Consider the following 21515-nt stretch of genomic DNA (forward strand, 5'->3'; position numbering starts at 1 on the left):
TTGTTTATAACATCACAGCACAGACATCCTTTTATTTATGATCAACAACACTGAGATAATGAGCAGTTTTTAGCCTCTGCCAGTAACTGTTGGCGGAGGTTACGTGATAATTTATGTTGGCTTGTGTGTCTGTTTGCCTGAAAGAATCCTGAGAAGCGAAATGGAAGACAAGATCATGAATAATAATAATAATAATAATATTAATAATAATAATAATAATAATAATAATAATAATAATAATAATAATAATAATAATGTCAAACTAATAATGCACAGGCATGGATAACTCATAACCTTCAATTGATCAATGTATGGCGTAGTATTCAAAGAATACACCGTCACCTGTATTCATGAGAGATATTAACAATAAAAAACTAAAGAAATAAGATTTTCCATAATAGGAGCTTTTTTGTTTTGATTGGTTGGTCATTTTTATCATATTGACAAACAATATGACAACAACAAGCAAACAAACAAACAAACAAACAAACAACCAAACAAACAAGAACATAAGTAATAATGTTGAAGAAACCAGAAGACTGTTCTAAAACCACTTAAGAATTAAAACTCCCCACAAAGTTCACACCTACAGTATACACAATTTCATCATGAATCCAAGCTGACAGCTTGTGGACCTATGGAGACAACCAACAAACAAATAAACAAAAGGACAAATTAAGAAACATACCACAACAATCATATAACCTCCTCCTGCTCCTATTGACGGATCTCATTACCACAAAAAAATGAGCAGTGTTGATGTGATCACATCATTTAGACACAACCAGCAGCAGTGTGTGTGTTTCTGCGTGTGTGTGTGTGTGTGTGTGTGTGTGTGTGTGTGTGTGTGTGTGGGTATGTTGTGTGACTCAACATACATCACAGCCAGACACAGGATGCATCTCTCTCCTTGTCTAATGTCGTGCTCTATTTCAGGCTCAAGTAAACACACATGATCTCTGTTTACGAGCTCTTTATGAGGAGTGGAGTGTGTAACAGCTTCTGAGTAATTTTTCCTGAAGTCAATAGAGCACTCCATCCGTCTGCTTGTCGTTCCTGGGCTTTACCACTGACCCCAGAACTTGTTGAAGAGCTTGTGGTGGTTGTTGCTTCCTCAGTCTGTCAGCTTGTGAGTGTGCACATCTTAATGACAATAGGCTGGAAGCATTTTGGGGTTTTTGTTGTCCGTCCTTCTATTAGGTAAAGATACTATTCCAGGAACGATCTGGGAAACGAAAAAATTTTCACTACCTTCAACATGAACTCGTGTGTGAGATATTTGTCCAACTGAAGATTATTATCAGCAAACCAATGACTGTTTTTGCACCATATGCACCGTATCAATCCCTACATGTATTACATGTATATACAGGACATATACAATGTATGATGTCATACATGGTGACATGCATGTGGTCACATGTTCCAAACTTCATGATTCCTTTGAGACTTTCAGAGCATTCCAGGTGGATCACTCGTTTGTTCTTCCTCCTCCTCCTCCTCCCTCTCTCTGTGATGTTCTTTTGCAGGTTCAGCCAGTCTCTCCACCTCCACCTGTACATGCCTGCAGGTCTGGCATTCATGGCTGGCATCACTTCTATAATCTACTATCATAACATCGAGACCTCCAACTTCCCCAAACTTCTTTTAGGTATAGTATTTGTTCTCCGCTCTTCTTGACACTAAGGAGTTAACAGATTTGCTGCTTGTCTGTCTGTCAGCAGGATTACACAAATCGCTGTCAGTGGATTTTGATGGTCAATGGTCATTACATTTTGGTGATATTTTTATTATATATTCTTTTCCACTGCAGGGTAGGGGAAATTAAAAAATGTTTTCTAACTTCTACATAATTTGTATGATGAGATTCATGCAAGACCCACCACACACGGAAGCCCAATATGTGATCCAGTATATTAAAACAATATTGTTTACTCTTAACTCCTAATATCAACATCACCCTTCACTTTAGTCCATTACTCTCTGTAATAACACCCATGTTTGCTGCTGCTTTAATGCATCTTTAACTCATATGTGTTCAGATCTTGTTGCTCTCCTTCATATTACTGGGCCACCTCTAGGTCTTCATATCATCAGTCTCCTGAGGGAAGCAGCGCTGGGTTCATTATTGCACAAACACAAATACATCTGCGGCAGAGTGGATGGTCTTATAGCTCAGTAGCGTAATCTCACATGGACATTTCTTAATGTTTAGTTAGTATTTTCACCATCAATCTCTTAAATCTGGCCTCCAACTACTTGTTGCACTGCACTCTCGTTGTGATAACATTTTTGTGAAGTAAACAAAAAGACAGTTACCCTACCTGCTGTTTGCTAGATTAAATATATCTTCCTTTTAAGACAGTTGTTGGGTTGTGAAGGAGAAGATGGAATTAATTATTTTAATTCAGTTTAAAAAAAATGAAAAGAGGAAGGCATGTAGGATGAAGAGGGAACACATAATCGATAATTAAAAGGTCTGAAATTATGCTTGCATAGAAGAAAACAGTGTTAATGTCACTTTATCAACTTTGATTAATGTGAAACACAAAAGTCTGGATATACTGTGTTTAATATTGGAGACATATATTTATTTTTAACTCTCCAATGCGCGTCAGTTGTTTATTCATCACATTGACTTGTCCAGTGATTTCCTGTCTTTCTCTGACCACTGCTAAATCCCAGCCCTGCTCATCTACTGGGTGCTGGCCTTCATCATGAAGACTATCAAGTTTGCCAAGTACACAGAGCACGGCATCGGCCCCAGGCAGCTACGCTACTGCATCACCGGACTACTGGTGCTGCTGTATGGACTCCTTTTAGCTGTGGAAATCAACGTCATCCGGGGCAGGGTGTGTGTCTGCGTTGTCATGAGTGTGCAAGCATGGTTTTTAGCCTCAGTCACATTTTGTTCTTTTTAGATTAGCAATCATTAATCATAAAAGCTTCCCTCAGTTTGGAGCCAGTGATGCTCTACTTACTTTATTCCTTTTTCTCTCTCGCACATGTTGAGTCATTTCATAGAGTCAGGTTTGTGTTGTGACGGAGGTGACGGCACCTTTGGTTATCAGTGTTTTGAACGATAGCATCAGTTTGTTGAGAAATTGATGAAATCACACGGAACAACTCTTCCTGTGTTTGAAACTTCTGACTTATTCTGCTGGCTTCTTAAGTGAGAAAAATATTAAAATAAACTTATAGTACTTATCCTTATTAAAGTATAAATTATAGAATAGCCCAGCTTCATGACAGTAAAATAAAATAAAAAATGAGAGAAGCTGTCTGGCTCATAAATATAATAATTTAGAATAGAATAGAATAGAGTAAAGTAGAAGAGAAGAGGCTAATCTAAACTAATCTAATATAATCTGATCTACTGATTTCTTTTTACTAATTTTCAAACTTTCCAGTCTTATTGTTGTGGAAGTAGAACATCCTCAAGATGGGCTGTAAGGTTCACATGTTGCCATAGTGATATCAGATAACCTTTAATTTTCATAGAACAGAGACAGTTATCTTTTGGCAGCTATTAAGCCTATTATTACGAGTGTGTTCGACTGTATTGTATTGTACTGTTATTGTATCACTGTCTATCTTGCAGGATGAAAATTATTCTATTCCATTGATGTGGTTTCAAATTAGCTACTTCTTCTGTGCAGATTAATTGAAACTTGCATCATTGTGCGTGACAGAGTTGAAAAGTACTGAATTTAACTCCTCTCTGCCTCTCACCTTTGCTTTGCAGCGCTACGTGTGTTTTGCCGACCCGACGGAGGTGAAGCCACCGGAGGACCTTCAGGATCTTGGAGTTCGCTTTCTGCAACCCTTCGTCAACCTGCTGTCCAAAGCCACCTACTGGTGGATGAACACCTTCATTACCTCCGCTCACAGACGACCCATTGACCTCAAGGTCATCGGCAAACTGCCTATCGCAATGAGAGCGCTCACCAACTACGTGAAGCTACGCAAGGCTTTTGAAGACCAGAAGGTGAGTAGATCAGATGACGGCCGTCTCGGTGGGAATCCTTGAATAATCGTCAATCAGTTTGAAATACTTTTAAAGACACAGCTCACATGGAGCATTAATTCAAGCACGTCAATGTAAAAAAGTTTGGGAGCAACAAATAAATAAGTGGGCAGCACAGTGGGTAGTGCTGTTACCTCACGGCAAGTAGGTTCTGGGTGTGTGTGTCCTCCTCATGAGTTCTGTGCACGGGTTCTCTTCGGGTTCTCTGGCTTCCTCCAACCTGCAAAAATATGCAATTTAGGTAAATCAGTGATGTCAAATTGTCGGTAGGAATTAGTGTGTGCGTGAGTGGTTATTTGGGTTTTGTGTGGTCCCGCATCGTGCTGACAATGCTTTCAAAGTGTACCCCGCCTCTGGCCCGTAGCAAGCTGGGATAGGTTCCAACCCCCGTGACCCGCAAGGTGGAAAAGCAGCTAAAGACAAGATGGTGTGTGTGTAAATGTGTGTGCATGTGTGTGTTCTCATGTTTGTTTGTGTATGTTTGTGTGTGTATGTGTATGCGTGTGTGCGTTTGTATAATACATGTATGTGTGTATGTATAGACATGAATATAGTATTTACAGTATTTACCATCAATCTCTTAAATCAAATATAAATGTATATACAAATGTATATACATACAGGTGTTTATATTTGTATATACTGTACATGTACATTTGCATATATACAAATATATATGTATAAACATTTGTATACACATATACATAGATTCATATATATGTGCATATACTGTATGTTTGTGTGTGTGTGTGTGCGTGTGCGTGCGTGTGTGTGTGTGTGTGTGTGTGTGTGTGTGTGTGTGTGTGTGTGTGTGTGTGTCTCATTTGTTCTTTTCTTGATGCAGCTGTTCTCATATAAATGTTGATCTGGTCATGAGTCAAAGGTGAACTGGGACCAGTAAACTGAGCTCAGACGTCACCGTGGATGAGTCAGTACTAAACACTGACTGTAACGTTACGCACATGTAACGATGCTCAAACCTCCTCTTTCATTATCTCCCGTCAATGTTTAGTGCTACAAATTCAGTTTTCAATTGGAAAGTCCTATCCAATGATATTATGCCATATTTTTTAATCTTTGAGGTGGTGGCTTTCTTCTAGATTTAGTTAACATAAACGGCTCTTGGCTCAGAACGTTTCTTAATTGCAGTACAGCTAATCACAACTTGTATAAAGATGGTCTAAATTATGTGATAATTGTATCTTTATGAAAATGTAGAGTCACAGTTAAGTAAAGAATCAGCTTCACTCCCTCCTCTCTGACTGCTTCCTCACTGCGTATCGCTGTTCCTTCTTCCTCCATCACTCGCACGTGCCCGGACTCGGGGATGAAGGGCCCCCTCGACAGGGTCAGTGTTTTCCAGTGTTTGGAAGGTCACATAGATTCGTCAGTGCTGCGTGTGCGTCCGGTGTGAACGAAACCCAACTTCCTTCCAGAGAGAATGAGGGATGAGAGGGACTGAGAAATCCCAGTGGAGAGGTGGGGGGGAGGGGGGCATATAAAAGAAGCCTGGAGCCACCGGGTCATTCCCATTCTACTGTGAACGAGGTGACATCCTGACCCCTGCGGGGGTGAAATGACTGCGATTCATGGGAAGCTGGTTTCACTCTGTGTGTGTGAGAATGGAACAACCTCCTGTTTTGTTTGTGCATGAGGTAGAAAGGAAATGTGTGTGTCGTCATGTTTACAATCAAGGCTTAGGTTTAATAATGATGCATGATAATGAGCACGTATGTTCTCAGAGCCACACACACACACACAGACACACACACGCACACAGATGCAGACACGCTCTGAGAGTGTTTATTGCACCATGACAGTTCTGTTTGCCTCCCTTCATCTCTGCGTGACTCAGTAAACCAAACATCAGCTCTTAATTCTGTCACGACAATTTATTTAACTCTAAAAAGTGTTTATCATCTGAAGATGTTTTTGACAATTAGTTTGGAAAAAACTGAAACTTTTTTTTTGTTTCAACAATAACTTCTTTTTACTCTGCTAACAGGTTAGCAGGCTAATAGGCTAACCCTAACCCCTAACTTATTTCAAATCCACAGCAAAAAGAATGTCCCTAATGTGTGAATTAAGCCCTTCACTATCCCAACTTAAAAAATTGACGGCTATTTGTTTGTATAATTTTGATTTTAAATAATAAGATTGTTCTGTTTGCTGATTAATTTGCGCCTCTTTCATCTTTTTAATGTTTCAGAGGCCTCAGGGCACAGCTACCCAGGGCCCAAAGTGGATCTGGCAGGCCATGAGGAAGGCCTTTGGCAGGCCCCTCATCCTCAGCATCACTTTCCGTTTCCTGGCAGACCTGCTGGGCTTCGCCGGGCCTCTCTGCATCTCTGGAATCGTCCATCACATCAGCAAAGACAACCGCTCCATTCACCAGCCGGTGAGAGGATGTGTGTTATGTGTGTTTATGGCATTGTGCTCAAGTGGTCAACATGAACTTTGCTGTCTTCACTACGTTTAATGTCATTCTTAAATAATAGTAATAAAAAGTCACTGTTTAATGAGTAAATTCTCAGTTAACTAATCCAAAGAAATTCTAATAATTTCTTCTTTGATGGGCTGACATTCAAAACTGATTTCTGTATCTCCAGTGATTTGTTGTAACTCGTAAATCAATAAATATACAATAATAAAGACACTGCATATATGTCACATATTGCATGCCGTTGAAAAATGTTTTAGTTTAGAGTGCTGAACAAATTATTACAATGGCATCAATGGAAACAGGTGAAAACAACCATCTTTTTTTTATTCTCTCCAGTTTTGCATTCTCAAATTAGCATACCCTAAAATTCAGTTTTAGAATGCCTGAATATTTTATTGCAAGTATTCAGTAATAAACTCCTCAGATTCTTTATATTATATTATATTATATTATATTATATTATATTATATTATATTATATTATATTATATTATATTATATTATATTATATTATATTATATTATATTATACAGTGGTACCTCTAATTACGAAGTAGACGTAAGTAGAGACGCGTAAGTAGAGATGCGTTTAGAGATGCGTTTTCCATGCAAATGCCCTAATCCGTTCCAAACCCCCAAAAATTCCGACATAAATGTTTTATAAAGCATAAAAATGCATCAAAACACGTAACAAATACATGTTACGATTATATTATTACACAATAAATGAGAATTGCGCAAAATGTAAAAAAGAATAGAGTAAAGAATAAAAAAGATGTTTACCTTTTAACTGCTGTCCCTCATTGTTTTTTGCCCTCTTTGGTTTATGCGCTCCTATCTCACGATGTCGAACAACAGAGTGAATTGCAATCCCCCTTTTGAACTTCTCCGACCACCCATGCAATGCCTTAAACTTCTTAAACTTCCTTTTGTTTTAATAACGTGGCGATTGTGGATGCATTATGGCCATATTCTTTGGCAAGATCAACCAAACGCATCCCTTTTTCATGCTTTTCTATTATCTCTTGCATTTTTTGTATGGTCAGAAAAATCTTTTCTTCGCCTTTTCTCCCTCACTTTCTTGGGGTCCATAGTGAATACTCTAAAAGTTAATATATTTACATAAGACTATCAGAACACGTCATGGGTCGAGACCCAAATGACGAGGACCCTGCATAAACACCTATCTAGCTCCACACAGAGGTCCCTCTTAGCCAATGGTATGGCAGAGCAGCTGTGTTGCATTCAGGAACCTGTGGGAGCTGCGACTATCAGCCCATACTGTATTTTTACCTTTCGTAAGTTGAAATTTCTTTCGTAACTAGAGGTAATAATTTCCTGCTGAGAAATTTTGTCAGTAGAAAATTTAGTAAGTAGAGGTACCACTGTATTATATTAAATTATGTTATATTAAATTAAATTATATTATATCAATTATATTGCTGCTCCGCGGTGCACTGGCATCGTGCCCGGAGTGTCCCCCGCCTCACGCCCTATGCCGCCGAGATAGGCTCCGGCTACTCGTGACCCGCTGCGCCGGATATAGCGGTGGTAATCTGAGGATGACTGACTGACTGACTTCTATTATATTGCTTATGTAGCTTTTGCAGGAATAACATTTACCTCTAGTATCATAATATCATATCTTTGCTGTTTTCACCATGGTTTTCACGCACCACTAACACCTTTCTCTGTGACTGCAGGAACAATAGAGCTGTCTACAAAAATATGTTCACACCTGCATTGCTTGAATTTGTGAATCCAGATGAGTTGTTAAAGAAACACACAAACATGGCTTCACCAGGCAGGATAGAGCAATATCACATGGGTTCCTCTCAAAGGTCGCAATTTTATGAGTCTTTTTGTGATGCCCCTCTCCCCGGTCCACCTGGTCCAATTTAGTTCTCATCAAATATTTATGAGACTTACTGCCGCTGGTGCTGTCTCCATGTCTGAAATTCTACACAGGGAAGGTTGCCATATCAGGAAGTCACCAGGCAATCACCTATGAGCATGACTCTTTAATTTATTCTTTGACAATTACATTGATATGAGGCTGGTGGTTAATGAATTTTAAAAAAGGTGGAAAGAACAGTTCCCAAAGCAAATGTCTTTGTCAGTGTGTAATTTTGAATTGAAGACTGAAAGTAGGTCTGCTATTTGAACAGCCTCATAGATGGGATCAGGAGTGAGATGCGTGAGAAAGAGTTAAAATAAATGTCATGGTTGGGTGAAAGTATTAAAACATGTTTGTAATTACTTGTAAAGCAAAAGCAATTTAATTTTGAGGGAGACGCATGTTACTGGAAGTGAATCCTATGAGTCTTCTTTGGTGTCTAACATCTTGATTGAGTTTCACATGCAGTAGCATTCTGCTGGGAAGTTGGACTGATGCATTTTTAGTGGATGCTGTTCCCTCCAGCAAAAAGAGCTTCTTTTGCAACTGATTACAGAGAAAAACCTTTGAGTCAAATCCAATCCTGTGTGACTGACCTTGCAGAGGTAACGGTGATAAACTGGTCGATACTCTTCCTCACTAACTCTATCTCCCTATCTGTCTGTCCTCCTAGATGACTTTGCTGGGAATCTATTTCATTTCATCCAAAGAGTTTCTGGAGAATGCTTATGTGTTAGCTGTACTGCTCTTCTTCGCCCTGCTCCTACAGAGGACATTCCTCCAGGCCTCTTACTATGTGGCCATTGAAACAGGCATCAACCTGCGAGGAGCCATACAGGTACTGAATATTATTACAAGAAATTTCTGTGACTCATCAGAGTTTAATCTCTACTGAGGCCTACATGGATCTAATTGGTGTTGCGCTTACCCTAGACAAAAATCTACAACAAGATAATGCGTCTCTGCACCTCCAATCTGTCCATGGGAGAGTTAACTGTCGGTCAGATCTGCAACCTGGTTGCCATAGATACCAACCAGCTGATGTGGTTCTTCTTCTTGTGTCCCAACCTGTGGGCGATGCCAGTACAGGTAAGAAAAATATTTGTGTATGAATGCCATCAGACTTCCACCATGAAGGCACGACACCTGGAAGTTTTAAATGTATACTTCTGCCTCTATGTTCATCTTTTGATAACAACATGCAGTAATACAACAGCCTGGACCTGAGCCTGACCATTTACAATACCAGGATTTTATCATGTCTTCACTTGGTATAGCACAATAAATAAAGATAGGACATTAAAATCTTTAGTTGCTTTACACTTTCTAAAGGCATTTTAATCTACAGGTAGAGCTAGAGGTGCAGACCTTTAAACCAGAGAAAATCTTGTCTTCAGGTGGGTAGAGGATGGATGGTTTATGTCCACCTTCAGATTCGGATGAACACAGAACCATTAATGCACTACTAATACACCAAATGCCTGTGATGTTGTCTGTGCTTATCACAACCAGTTTACTTAGACTCCTTGTTCTACTATCTATTTGTCAGAACAGTTTTAGGATCCTCCACCAGATGTTGATGTAGTGTTTACTAGTCACCTGTATGGAAGTTCTGCCTATGGGGGATAGAGTTTGAAGTGTTCTTCACTGAATGCAGCAGGCTGGGATTTTACATCTTTTCAGTGCAGTTAGCTTAGTTTAATGACCACAAGAACCGGAATGAAAATGAAAAAGAGAATGAGAATAAGAAAAAAAATAAGAGCAATAACAACAATAAAAACTAGAATGATAAGTATAACAAGAATATGAGTGAGAATGTAATAAAGAATAGATAGTAAAAATAAGAATAAAAACCCATGTCAAAGGGAAATGCTCACTTTGTATTCATGTGGACAAGAACGGATGTTCTCCAGAGGTGTGAGGATGATGGCTGTCAGAGCCCTGGTGGGAGTTTACTGAACACGTATGCAGCTGATAGAAAGCTGGTGACCTTCATGCCTTGTAATCCTCCTGTACTATTAGTGACTGTGAAATCCATTATGCTGTCATCGTGGGATCTTTGTTGTCATATAGATTAAGCCTTCGAGCTTGAAAAAAATTTCATAATTTTTTATGACCTGGTTCTCTGGATTCCTTCCACCTCCAGAAACATGCAGCTTAGGTGAATCAATCTAAATTGCCTGTAGGTGTGACAGTGAACATGAGTGGTTGTTTTTCTTTTATGTGGATCTGTGATGTGGTGCCAATGTGTCTGGGGGGGTACCCCGCCTCTCACCTGCAGCCAGCTGGGATAGGTTCTGGGAACACCCATGACCTGCAAACAGAAGACGAGATGATTATGGTCTTCTTGTCTTCAACAAAATGGATGGATGGATGGATGGATGGATGGATGGATGGATGGATGGATGGATGGATGGATGGATGGATGGATGGATGGACGGACGGATGCATGGATGGGTGGATGAATGGATGAGTCAAATCGTGTTACCAGTGGGTTAAATGACAATCTGACAAACAGAGGGGGTAATACTGTGAGGATCAGCTGTGGTCGATGAGGCAACCGCTTGCAGGTGAGGAAGAGGAGAGGAGGCGATGAGGGTGAGCTGGAGATTAGATCACATAACCTCACTCTGGAGACACAAGACAGATTGGAAGGAGAATATTTTCTTTGTTTTCCTCCTTGTCTTCCTGTCAAGGGAAAGGAAAGGGAAAATGCTGATACCTCGTCTCAGCATTGGCATCTTCCTGATTTCTAATTATTAGCACATCCAGGAGCTGTTAATAAATAACACTGAAAAAATGAAGTAAATTTATTTAAATGAAATTTATTGAAAAAGAAACAGTAGGCGATGACAATATTGACAGAAACTTTGAGCACAAATAGGAAAGGATTGTAATTATGAATAATTACTGACTGCATTGGTATTCTCCCCCTGTGCCCATCTGTCTGCTCCAAACGGTGAACTAATCCACTGCTTAATATTTGCTTCCTCTTATCTGTGAAATGTGATACTGGAGTTTTGAAGTTAACCAAGAATGACGATGGAGTCTTTTTCTTGTGTGCTGTGTTTTTAATTTTGGTTTCTTTTACATCATGCTTTTGACTTACCTTTAGATAGGAATCGTCTTGCTCAACACCAGGACCCTGAAGAAGCTGCATGAAATGTGGAAGATATATTTGTGGTCCCCTCAGGAAAAAGATTTACTAAGATTTAAAAGTAAAATAACCTGCCACAACTGGGCCAAATGGTTACACCATCGGTGTGCTGGGGCTGGGGCGGACCACCACACGCGTGAACCCCTTCACTCTGATTACTGATTGCACACTTGTTGTGTCATTCAACATAATAATGGTACTTAATGGTACTTACATTATTGGAGTGTTTTGATTTGTCCCTTTGTTTCTTTCTTTTTTTCTGATTATATTAAGATAATGGAATGTTTACATGCTACAAAATACATGCATATGATTCCACACAACAGTAATCACCCAAGCAAATTCTGAGATGCATTTTTTAAATCTGTCAAGTGTAACATAAAACATCAACAGTATTCGGTTTGGTGGCTCCTTGACCCTCCTTTGCAATCACCATGGTTACTGTGAGTCACACCAATGAGGCACTTAAAAGGTGTTGCTTTAGAATAGCGTTCTCGCAAAGGAAATGAAATGTTTTACCCATGACCCACCTGTGGTGAACATTATTCACTGACAGATGGAGGAGATGGTGGGAAAGGTCTCATCCATTTCAGTCTGTTTGTGCCTCCTGGGATATGTGTATCCAGTCAGGATGGTGGGAGGCTGGAGTGGAGCTGGGCAGACATAGCGTGTTTCAGAAAGGAGGCCGCTAATTCCCCTGTGGGAATTAAAGTCAGTATATAAAATGTTAAAAAAATTTTTTTAAATTTACACTGTATGTTCCGGACATAGCATTTCATAATGATGATGTCTTTATTATGCTCAAGATCAATGTCTTTCACAAGGTGATTAACAAAAGAGAGAGTGTTATATTTCTGAAGAACGCCTCTCTAGAATCTTTGAATTTCTCATTTTAATTTTCACATGGCCTTTGTCTTGTCTCTATGTCTTTGTTTAACAGATTATTGTAGGAGTGATCCTGCTCTACTACCTCTTGGGAATCAGTGCCTTGATTGGAGCGACCGTCATTGCTGTGTTAGCTCCTGTACAATACTTTGTGGCCACAAAGCTGTCCCAAACACAAAAAAGCACTCTGGTGAGCATGTTTGCTGACGATACAGTACTGTTCATGACTGTTTTATCTAGTTCTGGTATAATGTGAACAATCCTTCAGTTGTCATAATTCTTCTGTCTTTACTCTGCTATAACCATCGTTATCAGTTCAGATAAATTTTCCTTGATAGAAATTTGTGCAATTTAATGAATAAATTCGAACGACTTAAGTAATTGTCATGAGGTAAAAATCTTATAAAATCTAAAAGACTTTGGTTTACTTTTTTACAGCTTCAAGCCTTTTTACTTTATTATTGTATTATATTCTGTTTAATCTTAGGAATCTTTAATTTTTAAGTAATACAGAAACATCAAAGATTGTTAAGTCAAAATGTGAGTCTGCTGTCTCTGTTCTATGGAGATCATTCAGGACTTTGTCACCAGGTAATGGACATAACCTGGGTATACTGATGTCTGTCATGTAGCTTTCTTATGTTACTCACATCAAATGCTTCTAAAGCTTACATTTACTTTATCAATTAAACTCTTGACTGTGGGACAGGGTTTTTATTGAACACAGGAAGTAGAAGTCATGACTGTCAAATCAACGTCTGCTGTGCCTCTTGTAGCGTGCACATCCTTCATGCGTCAGATTACGGAAATGTATTCCTTTCCACTGGCAGGAATACTCAAGTGAACGTCTAAAGAAGACAAATGAGCTGCTGAGGGGCATCAAGCTGCTGAAGCTGTACGCCTGGGAGCGCATCTTCTGTGACAGCGTGGAGGAGACCAGAGGCAAAGAGCTCACTAGTCTGCAGGCCTTCGCTCTTTACACGTCCATATCCAGTGAGATACTGTGTTTTGTGGACAGATACAGTATTTGTTGACTGACAAACAAAGACAAATAACTAAGCTTATCTTGATTGAACTAAACAGCTACACTCAAATTGATCATATAATACATGTGTATAATTATAAGAGGATGTAACTCAGGTTTCAGGCAGGCCTAACAGGAAGTTTTGCACTTTCTATTTACAGTACCTTTGACATCACTACGTAGTATCACCATTACACACTTTCCCACAGATATATTACCTTTTCCCATACTCTTAAATTAACAGATAGTAGGTCAAAATTTCAAGATGAAATGAAAAACGATGAGTTGATGAATAAATATTTCTCCAGGTACACAGGAGATATGTAAATAAATGTATATGAGACAAGATTTTCAGTTATGCTCCAGAAACCTTTCTCTGAACCACATCCCACTCAAAGAATAAAAGAAAATTCAACTCATAACCACAGAAACCAAAATGTACCACTTCAGTGCTCAACTGGTGAACACTAGAAATCAATTCTAATAATGATACCTACTACTATAATGCATTTATACCCAATTTGTAACCATGAAAACCAAATTATTGTAGTTTTGGCAGAATGTCTGTGAGCTGACATGGATAAAATATTTTTTTTTATGTTCACAGTTTTGAGAAATGCCTTCAAATTTCCCTGTCTTTCTTTTCTGCTTTCAGTTTTCATGAATGCAGCTATTCCCATTGCAGCTGTGTTAACGGTGAGCGTGCCTTTTGATTCACCTTTAATTCACGTGTGTCTAATTATTAGTTCATCCTGTTGTCTTTAGTAAAAGACAGAGCAGCACCAAAAACCTTCCTGTATTTATAGAAGTCTTTCATGGTTGTACGCTTTAAGGTCAAACTGACCCCAAGGACACATGAAAAAAAAAACTACAAAAATAATAGTCCACCAAAAGCTTGGCAGCTTCAAAATAACTTATTCTTTTCTGCTATGGAATTTGACTGTCAGTCAAATAAATGCTACCAGCTCCCAGGTTTGAAGGTCTAAATCCATGTTTATGAGACTGACCTTGGGTCACTTTGCTCTCCTTCTCATCCTGCAGACATTTGTGGTTCATGTCCACATCTCTGAGGACGCTGATCTGTCTCCAGCTGTGGCCTTTGCCTCTCTGTCCCTGTTTCACATCCTGGTCACTCCCCTCTTCCTGCTGTCCAGCGTGGTGCGCTCCACTGTCAAGGCTCTTGTTAGGTGAGAGAATCAAACAAATATAAACAGAGAAACTGTGGATATTGAGGAGAGAAAAGAAAATGAATACAGTTTGATAATGTGGTTGACCTTTTAGCTGCATCGTTGGAGCAGCCTTTGTTCATGTAGCAGAGCGCTTTACTATTACTCTGGTGTTCCAGGACACTGGAGTCCAGTCCCAGGATACTGTTCCTATTTATTATCTCCATGATTAATGAATCAGTACATTTTTCATTTTTCTTGATCCAAACTGCTACAGAATCTCTCTCTCTCTGTCTCTGTCTCTCTCAGCTATTCACTTATAATTAGTATCATTATAATTGAAGTATCTTTACTCTGCTTCTCTCTGGTTCTGGATTGGGACACTTTCTGATTTCTACGTTAGATTGAGCACTGTGGTGGGTCGCTGTGGATTAGCTATGCAGAAAAGTGTTTGTTTTTTACCTTCTTGTTAAAAGAAGATAATGCTGCACTGGATAAAATGACAAACAGCATCTGCATCTGTACCCCTGATCCACCTGTAAATATACATTTATTTGTTAGTCCAGGATAAATTGTTGAACAATATTTCATCAAAACAAACATAGATGATCATTGAACCTCCTCCAAATCTTGAAAATCTTGAAATAAAAGCTGGACCACTCGACAGTGAGAGCAGGACACTGTATAGTAAATTATTATAAACTTTCATCAGAACATCGAAAAGAAAAGTCTCTTCTGTTAATAATGACGGATCGCTTTGCTTGCAGTAAATTATGGTCTGTAGATACATAATTATACTCAGACAATTAAACTGTGAGACAGTTTACAGCCCTGAAGGTTTTCAAGAACGTCTCTTGGCTCAAGTCAAGCAGCAGAACCCTTAACATGAAAACAATGGGAGCTGTTGGTTTGCTTCATCTCCTACTGGTTGTTCTGGGTGTGATGAGACTCATGCAGATTATCTCTAAATTACACCCCACAATTTCTCCGTGGGCTTTAGGAGGCTGCTGCGTTGGTCTGAGCATCTCTCATACACTACCCACAAACCACTGTGATGTCTATTTTTGGAAATGTGTGATCTGACACAAAAAACAAAATCCTACTGAGTCGATGCAGCGACTTGACTTTTCTTCGCACATCAGAAGAAAATATCTCTGCAGGAGAAGATGAGTTGTGAAGTCATGGTGCAACCTAAATATATTTTATTAGATTTCCTTTTTAGAGTTGTCATGTGATACTGATAATAACGCTTCTCACACTGACGTCACTGCTGCATTCACACTATTGCACGTTATCTGTACTTTATCCTGAATGACTCACTTTATGGGACACAAGCATAACTAATACATTCAAATTATTTAGCAGCAGTTGAGAGGAAGCTTTAGATCATTTATATATAACACGTTTAGTCATTACATGTAGATACAATACATTTATTCTCATTCATTCATTTCTTCAGCCTTAATGGCTGGTTTACGTTTCGTCTGTTTAATCTGCAGTGTTCAGAAGCTCAGCGAGTTTTTCTCAAGCGACGAGATAGGAGATGAGCGGGAGCCCAGAGTGATGGCTTCTTCTGGCTCCAGCAACCACAACCAAAACCGATACCAGGCAGTGGTGAGCACGTCTCCTCCCAGCTGCTGGGTCCAAAATGTCTCACGTTGTTGATGATATTTTCCTCCTCCTGATGTTAAACGACCATCCTGCAGTCGTTTTCCTAAACTTTTCCCTTCATCATCCTTCTCCTCTTCGTCTCAACATCAGCCCCTGAAGGTGGTGAACCGGAAGCGCCCCCCTAGGGATGACTGGAATAACTACAGCTCACTGGGGGACCATGAGGGCAATGGACCCTCCCAGGACATGGATCAGGACATCTGTATCAAGGTGAGAGACAGAACAGGAGAGAATAATGCGTCATCCTGCAGGCTTCAGGAGGGGTCACATGACAAGCCAGGAGGATGCATGTTTCAGTTAATGAGAGTGAGGATGTGAGTTATAGAGAATTACTTAAACTTAAGGTTTACGTAATATGTTTCTTCCTTTCTTTTCTTTGCATAAAGGGAATAAAACCGCTTCTTGGCATCCCATTACAGTTTAGTATCGTAATTAATGTTTAATTTAAACAAGTGTTCAAGAAGAAATTATCAAAGCTAAAGCAGCTTAAAATATGTAAGGGCAATGAAAGCAAATATACTAAATGTAATTATAAAAGGATAAAGTGATCATATATTTGTGTAATAATTTTCAAATGTAATTTTAAATCATTGTGATTAGAAGGAAAGCTGTTAAAACATTTATCTTTATCCGAGGCTGTAGAGACTGGAGGAAAAGAAAGGCAAAACCAGTCAGAGTGTGTCAGGAAGTAAACAGAAGAAATGGTGATGAAAATATCTTCATGCTGCTTGGTTCCTGAGATTATACATCTCTTAAGTGTCATGATCGTTAGAATGAAGCAGTACATCAGAATAAATCTCATTATCTCAGTTGCAGAAAATGCGGGTGATCCAATGGAGAGTGAAACTGCGCTTTAAGAGCTGAAATCGGTTTCGTCGTCACAGCAGAAAGTGTACACCATATAAAAACATGTTTGAATATCTCCAATCACCTTTTCACCTCTGCTGGAGTGATGCCTCTTACAGATGCCTGCTGAATTAGATTTCTACCTCATTTATTGTATGTCAGGGTGCACATGAATGTCACCAGTATTCCTCACAGGTCACATTTACCCCTCAGATAACCAGCGGGTATTTTACCTGGACCGATGGGCCGCCAACTCTTTCTAATGTGGACATCAAGATTCCTTTTGGTGAGCATGAGGCGCTGTCATGGGTTCCTCTTTTTACCTGTTTGCTGACTGCCCTCTCTCTCATTTCAGGAAAACTGACGATGATTGTTGGCCAGGTGGGTTGTGGGAAGTCGTCTCTGCTGCTGGCTGCGCTGGGGGAGATGCAGAGAGTATCAGGAACAGTCACCTGGAACAGGTAGTTTAGAATGAGACTGAGGTTGCATTGGATGTGAGAGACTGAGAAACACTGTGATTGACTCTAAGTGACAAAAAACTAAGAAAAGCAGCTTACGTGACTGTTCTGACTGTCCCTAAAGTGAAGCTTTATCCTGAAGTATGTGCTTGACTATGATTAAATTGACTCTGCATCTACAGTACATCAAATGATGTCTGTGTGTCAGGGTGTTTCAGGATGGGATGCTGCTTCTGTCATCCACCCTCAAATTCAAGGTCTGACATGGTTCCACAAACTTATTCTAATACACAGAACAAATATATCCCGTTAAGCAAATTTTACTTCCTAAATTAAAATTATTGCTGAGTCTCTTATAGAACATTTCTAATTATTTGGCACACATTTTTTACAGTTCTGTCCGACCCCGACGATATCTTTGCAGTGGTCACCCCAGTTTATCACCCGTTTCCCATTCAGTCAGGTATAAAGCAGTATAATAGAAAGGTCCTCAGGGAGCGTCATTCACTGTTTATTACTCACGACAGGGTGAAAGGTTCATTTGAACCGGATTGCTCCTCATGGGGACCCGGAAAACTCTGACTCATGTTTTTTAAAACTGTCTGGTAATTGGACCACTGGAGACGGTCGATGACATTCGTTCATGTGTTTTCTTGCAACGATCAATTCTACATCTGTGACTCAAATGGCAGCTTGTATTATTTTATGACTTATTGATGAAGGGGAGGATGCGGATTGTAGGTCTCAGGAAAATTGCTGCAACAGCAGCAGCCTCTCGGATGAAACTTTTACAAACAAAATTCACACTTATCAGCAGCTCATTTCCTCCAAAATGATGCTCTTATGTTGTTTTCTTACAAGCTCACATTTCTGTAGCAGTTGAATGTTATTACTGTACATCACTTTGAACAGAAGCCTGGTTTTTATATTAAGCTTTTCCTCTCTGAAAAACTATTTGCTCCTCACCACCTCTTGTATTTTCCCAAAAGCAATTTACATCTCCGTCTACCTTTCCCCCCCAAACATTTCCTTCCTCTCAAAAACTGAAGTACTCACTGATATAATATGCAGCTATTTATGATTTGGGCAGATATGAGTGAGGACGTCTGTCGGCCTGGGAGTGTGTACTGACTGTTACATGACTGCTGTCTGATGGATTTGTGTGAGCAGTCTAACACAACAGGAGCCTTTTTCTCACACTGATCATGTTTTCACTGTTTTTGCACCCCAGACAGTTGTTTTCTTTTTGCAGAATGTGAACATTCAGTTCTATGTTTCTGTAAAAGTCAGACCCAGTGAATCTTGAAAAGCAGGACACATTTCAAAAGCTTGTCTGAAATCAAACCCATGTTTCTCCTCTGATGCTCTCTGGGATCCACTAACCTCAGTCTCATGCAGCCAGACGTTGTCACCTGCCCAGGATAGTGCAGCTATCAGTCTGTGCATATCAACAAAGTTCCTCCTTCTAGTCACACTCATACAGTTCCTAATTCTGTCCTGATGATACTGCTGTGCTTGCAGTCGCTCCTATATTAGGCTGGACTGTGCAGCCTGTTGCGTGCCAAACCTCACACTTATCATGTGTCCCAGGGAACGACTAAGGAGCTGTCATTTGGACTTTGCCCTCCTGTAGCATTCAGATTCACATTCATTGGATTTGTCTCTGTGCTTCCGCTGTGCTTGTTGTTGTTATTGTTGTGTTATGTTTCAATTATAACATTTAAAGCAAATCTTTGATTAAAAATTGATCCTAGCATACTGCTCTTGAAAATGCAAAATAATAATAGACACAAATTATGGGGATGAGACATTGACATAAAGCAAAAGGCATCAGAGGATAGAGGAGAGCATGTGTTCAGGGACAGTTAACACCTTGAGTATTCAGAGGACTGGGGATTCAGACGCGTCAGATTTATGATTTGAAGTCGTCCCGTGAGCTTTGAAGGTGGCCGGCGGCTCAGAGTCAGCTGTTACTGATGGTGGCCTGTCACATGTTGAAATATCAGTCCTGCCCCAAGGGTCATGTAGAAGCCATCCTTTAGTTGCCAATTTAATTGCGACATATTTCAAAAATGTTTTTTCAAAGAATTGAAGCCTCTGAAATTTTAACATTTCTGGAATGACAATTTGTAAAGCAGCCTCATCACAAATTATATTTGTAACCCCCCCCCCCCGACATACACACACACACGCACACACACACACACACACACACACACACACACACACACACACACACACACACACACACACACACACACACACACACACACACACACACACACACACACACCTCCCTCTTTGACACTCCCTCTCCAGATATAGCTCTGAGCATTTGGTAGCAGGAGTCTGTCTTTAGTGGATGACTATTTGTATGTTGACTTTAGTGCAGAGCAGGGTGGGTATTTTATGTGCAGTGGTGATTCCAAGAAAGACCGACTGAAGTAAAATAATATCAGTGGATTGTTTTTCATTCTTAGTGACATAAACATCTTGTCATTGCAGAGGATTGATGTATATTTCCTGTAATTTCCCAGCAGTCCCTCTTGATTAAATTGGATTCTAACAGGGTATAGGAACTAAGACCTGTCTGTCACGGTAATTTTTAAAAAAAATTAAAAATCAAGAATCCAATCAATCTACTCCAAAATAAAACGTTTACATTTTTGGACTTACCTCGCTCTTCCATCACATTTCATGTAAATCTATCAAGGATTTTATGCATTAAAATATTTTTAAAAAACAGATAGACGCGAAACATCAAAAAAAGCCATTATAGTCTGGAAGTGACAAATATTAATGAATTATTCTCTTTGTCTGGATCCATCAAGTCTGGAGTGGATCATCATTCCAAAGTTTTATCAATAGATCAAAATTTAGGTGGTAATTTATGTGAAATAAACAGAAATGATGAAAAAAACTCAGATCTCATGTAGAAAATATTTCAAACTAGCACTTTCCTCTTCATCCAGATCCACTTCAAAGTGTAATGGGTTTCTTGCCACATTCATAACACTCCCACACTCTGTTGCGGAAATCCATCAAACATTTCTATCTCAACCCTCCTGAGAAACAAACAAATTATGAGTGAAATCATTAACACCATTAAATACTAGCAGAGGCAATGAAAGCAAGTGAATAAAAAACCCTCTTGAGGAAAATAAGATGAATGTTTGCTGATAAATAACAAAGTGTGATGGGTGATAATCAGGCGTAGTCATGGCAGTAATGACTTGGGACTTGAAGTTTTAATGACAGCTGGAAACCGAAGTGCATTCCTCCGTCTGGGTTTGATGATCAAGTGGGCTTGTGGCTGCTGATACAAACCTTTTTGTGGACCCTCCATGGATATGACCTGTTGATTGAGCCCCGCTCTGTCCGGCCCTCAGCTCATGCTAACCCTGTTTGTAGAGCAGCTGAGGAGGAAGTCAGTCGGTCAGTTTGTTTGGACTTCAGCGCCTGATGAGGTGATCTCGGCAGGTAGAAATCTCTCACGTCAGCCCTGGGAGCGTTCCCTCAGCAGTCCCTCTCTGTGCCATCCTTTGATTTTGATGTCACCCACAGGAGAGACAGTTCAATATGTCAGAGAAGCACAGGGGTCTCCTCCACCGGTAACAGCAGATGAACATTTCTCAGTTTGTGTCCCGTCTTTCACCAGAAAGACAAATCTTACATCGTACATATACCAGAACCTAGAATTCATAATTTTAATATCAGGAGTTCACTTTCATTAATTACAAAAAAAATAATGAGTTAGATTAGCTGTCAGTGATATTTCTATTTTAGTAATCTTTAATATCATTGTGCCAAGTGTGACTTTCTTTTTATTCTTATTGACTGAGAGATAAACAACCCTGCATTCATTTCTGTGTTTTGCTCATTCTCCTTTTCATTTAAATAGATTTATTTTTAATTAGTTTCTATGGTAGATAATGTCTAAATA

At 39.5% G+C, this 21515-nt stretch overlaps 1 protein-coding gene across 2 annotated transcripts in view; it reads left to right on the plus strand.

Moving 5' to 3' along the window:
* The window catches only part of abcc8 (ATP-binding cassette, sub-family C (CFTR/MRP), member 8), a 44905-nt gene that overhangs the window by 6177 nt on the left and 17213 nt on the right, over positions 1-21515 (plus strand). For both annotated transcript variants that reach the window (XM_068313256.1, XM_068313257.1), the window contains exons 4-17: positions 1530-1651; positions 2686-2852; positions 3746-3988; positions 6237-6425; positions 9039-9203; positions 9299-9454; positions 12463-12597; positions 13238-13400; positions 14087-14127; positions 14473-14618; positions 16097-16211; positions 16359-16478; positions 17328-17400; positions 17470-17575. In XM_068313256.1, coding sequence (XP_068169357.1) covers positions 1530-1651; positions 2686-2852; positions 3746-3988; positions 6237-6425; positions 9039-9203; positions 9299-9454; positions 12463-12597; positions 13238-13400; positions 14087-14127; positions 14473-14618; positions 16097-16211; positions 16359-16478; positions 17328-17400; positions 17470-17575 — 1941 coding nt within the window. The remainder of the gene's footprint in view (positions 1-1529; positions 1652-2685; positions 2853-3745; positions 3989-6236; positions 6426-9038; positions 9204-9298; positions 9455-12462; positions 12598-13237; positions 13401-14086; positions 14128-14472; positions 14619-16096; positions 16212-16358; positions 16479-17327; positions 17401-17469; positions 17576-21515) is intronic.

This window comes from Antennarius striatus, chromosome 4 (assembly GCF_040054535.1).
Source record: "Antennarius striatus isolate MH-2024 chromosome 4, ASM4005453v1, whole genome shotgun sequence".
Classification (NCBI taxonomy): domain Eukaryota; kingdom Metazoa; phylum Chordata; class Actinopteri; order Lophiiformes; family Antennariidae; genus Antennarius; species Antennarius striatus.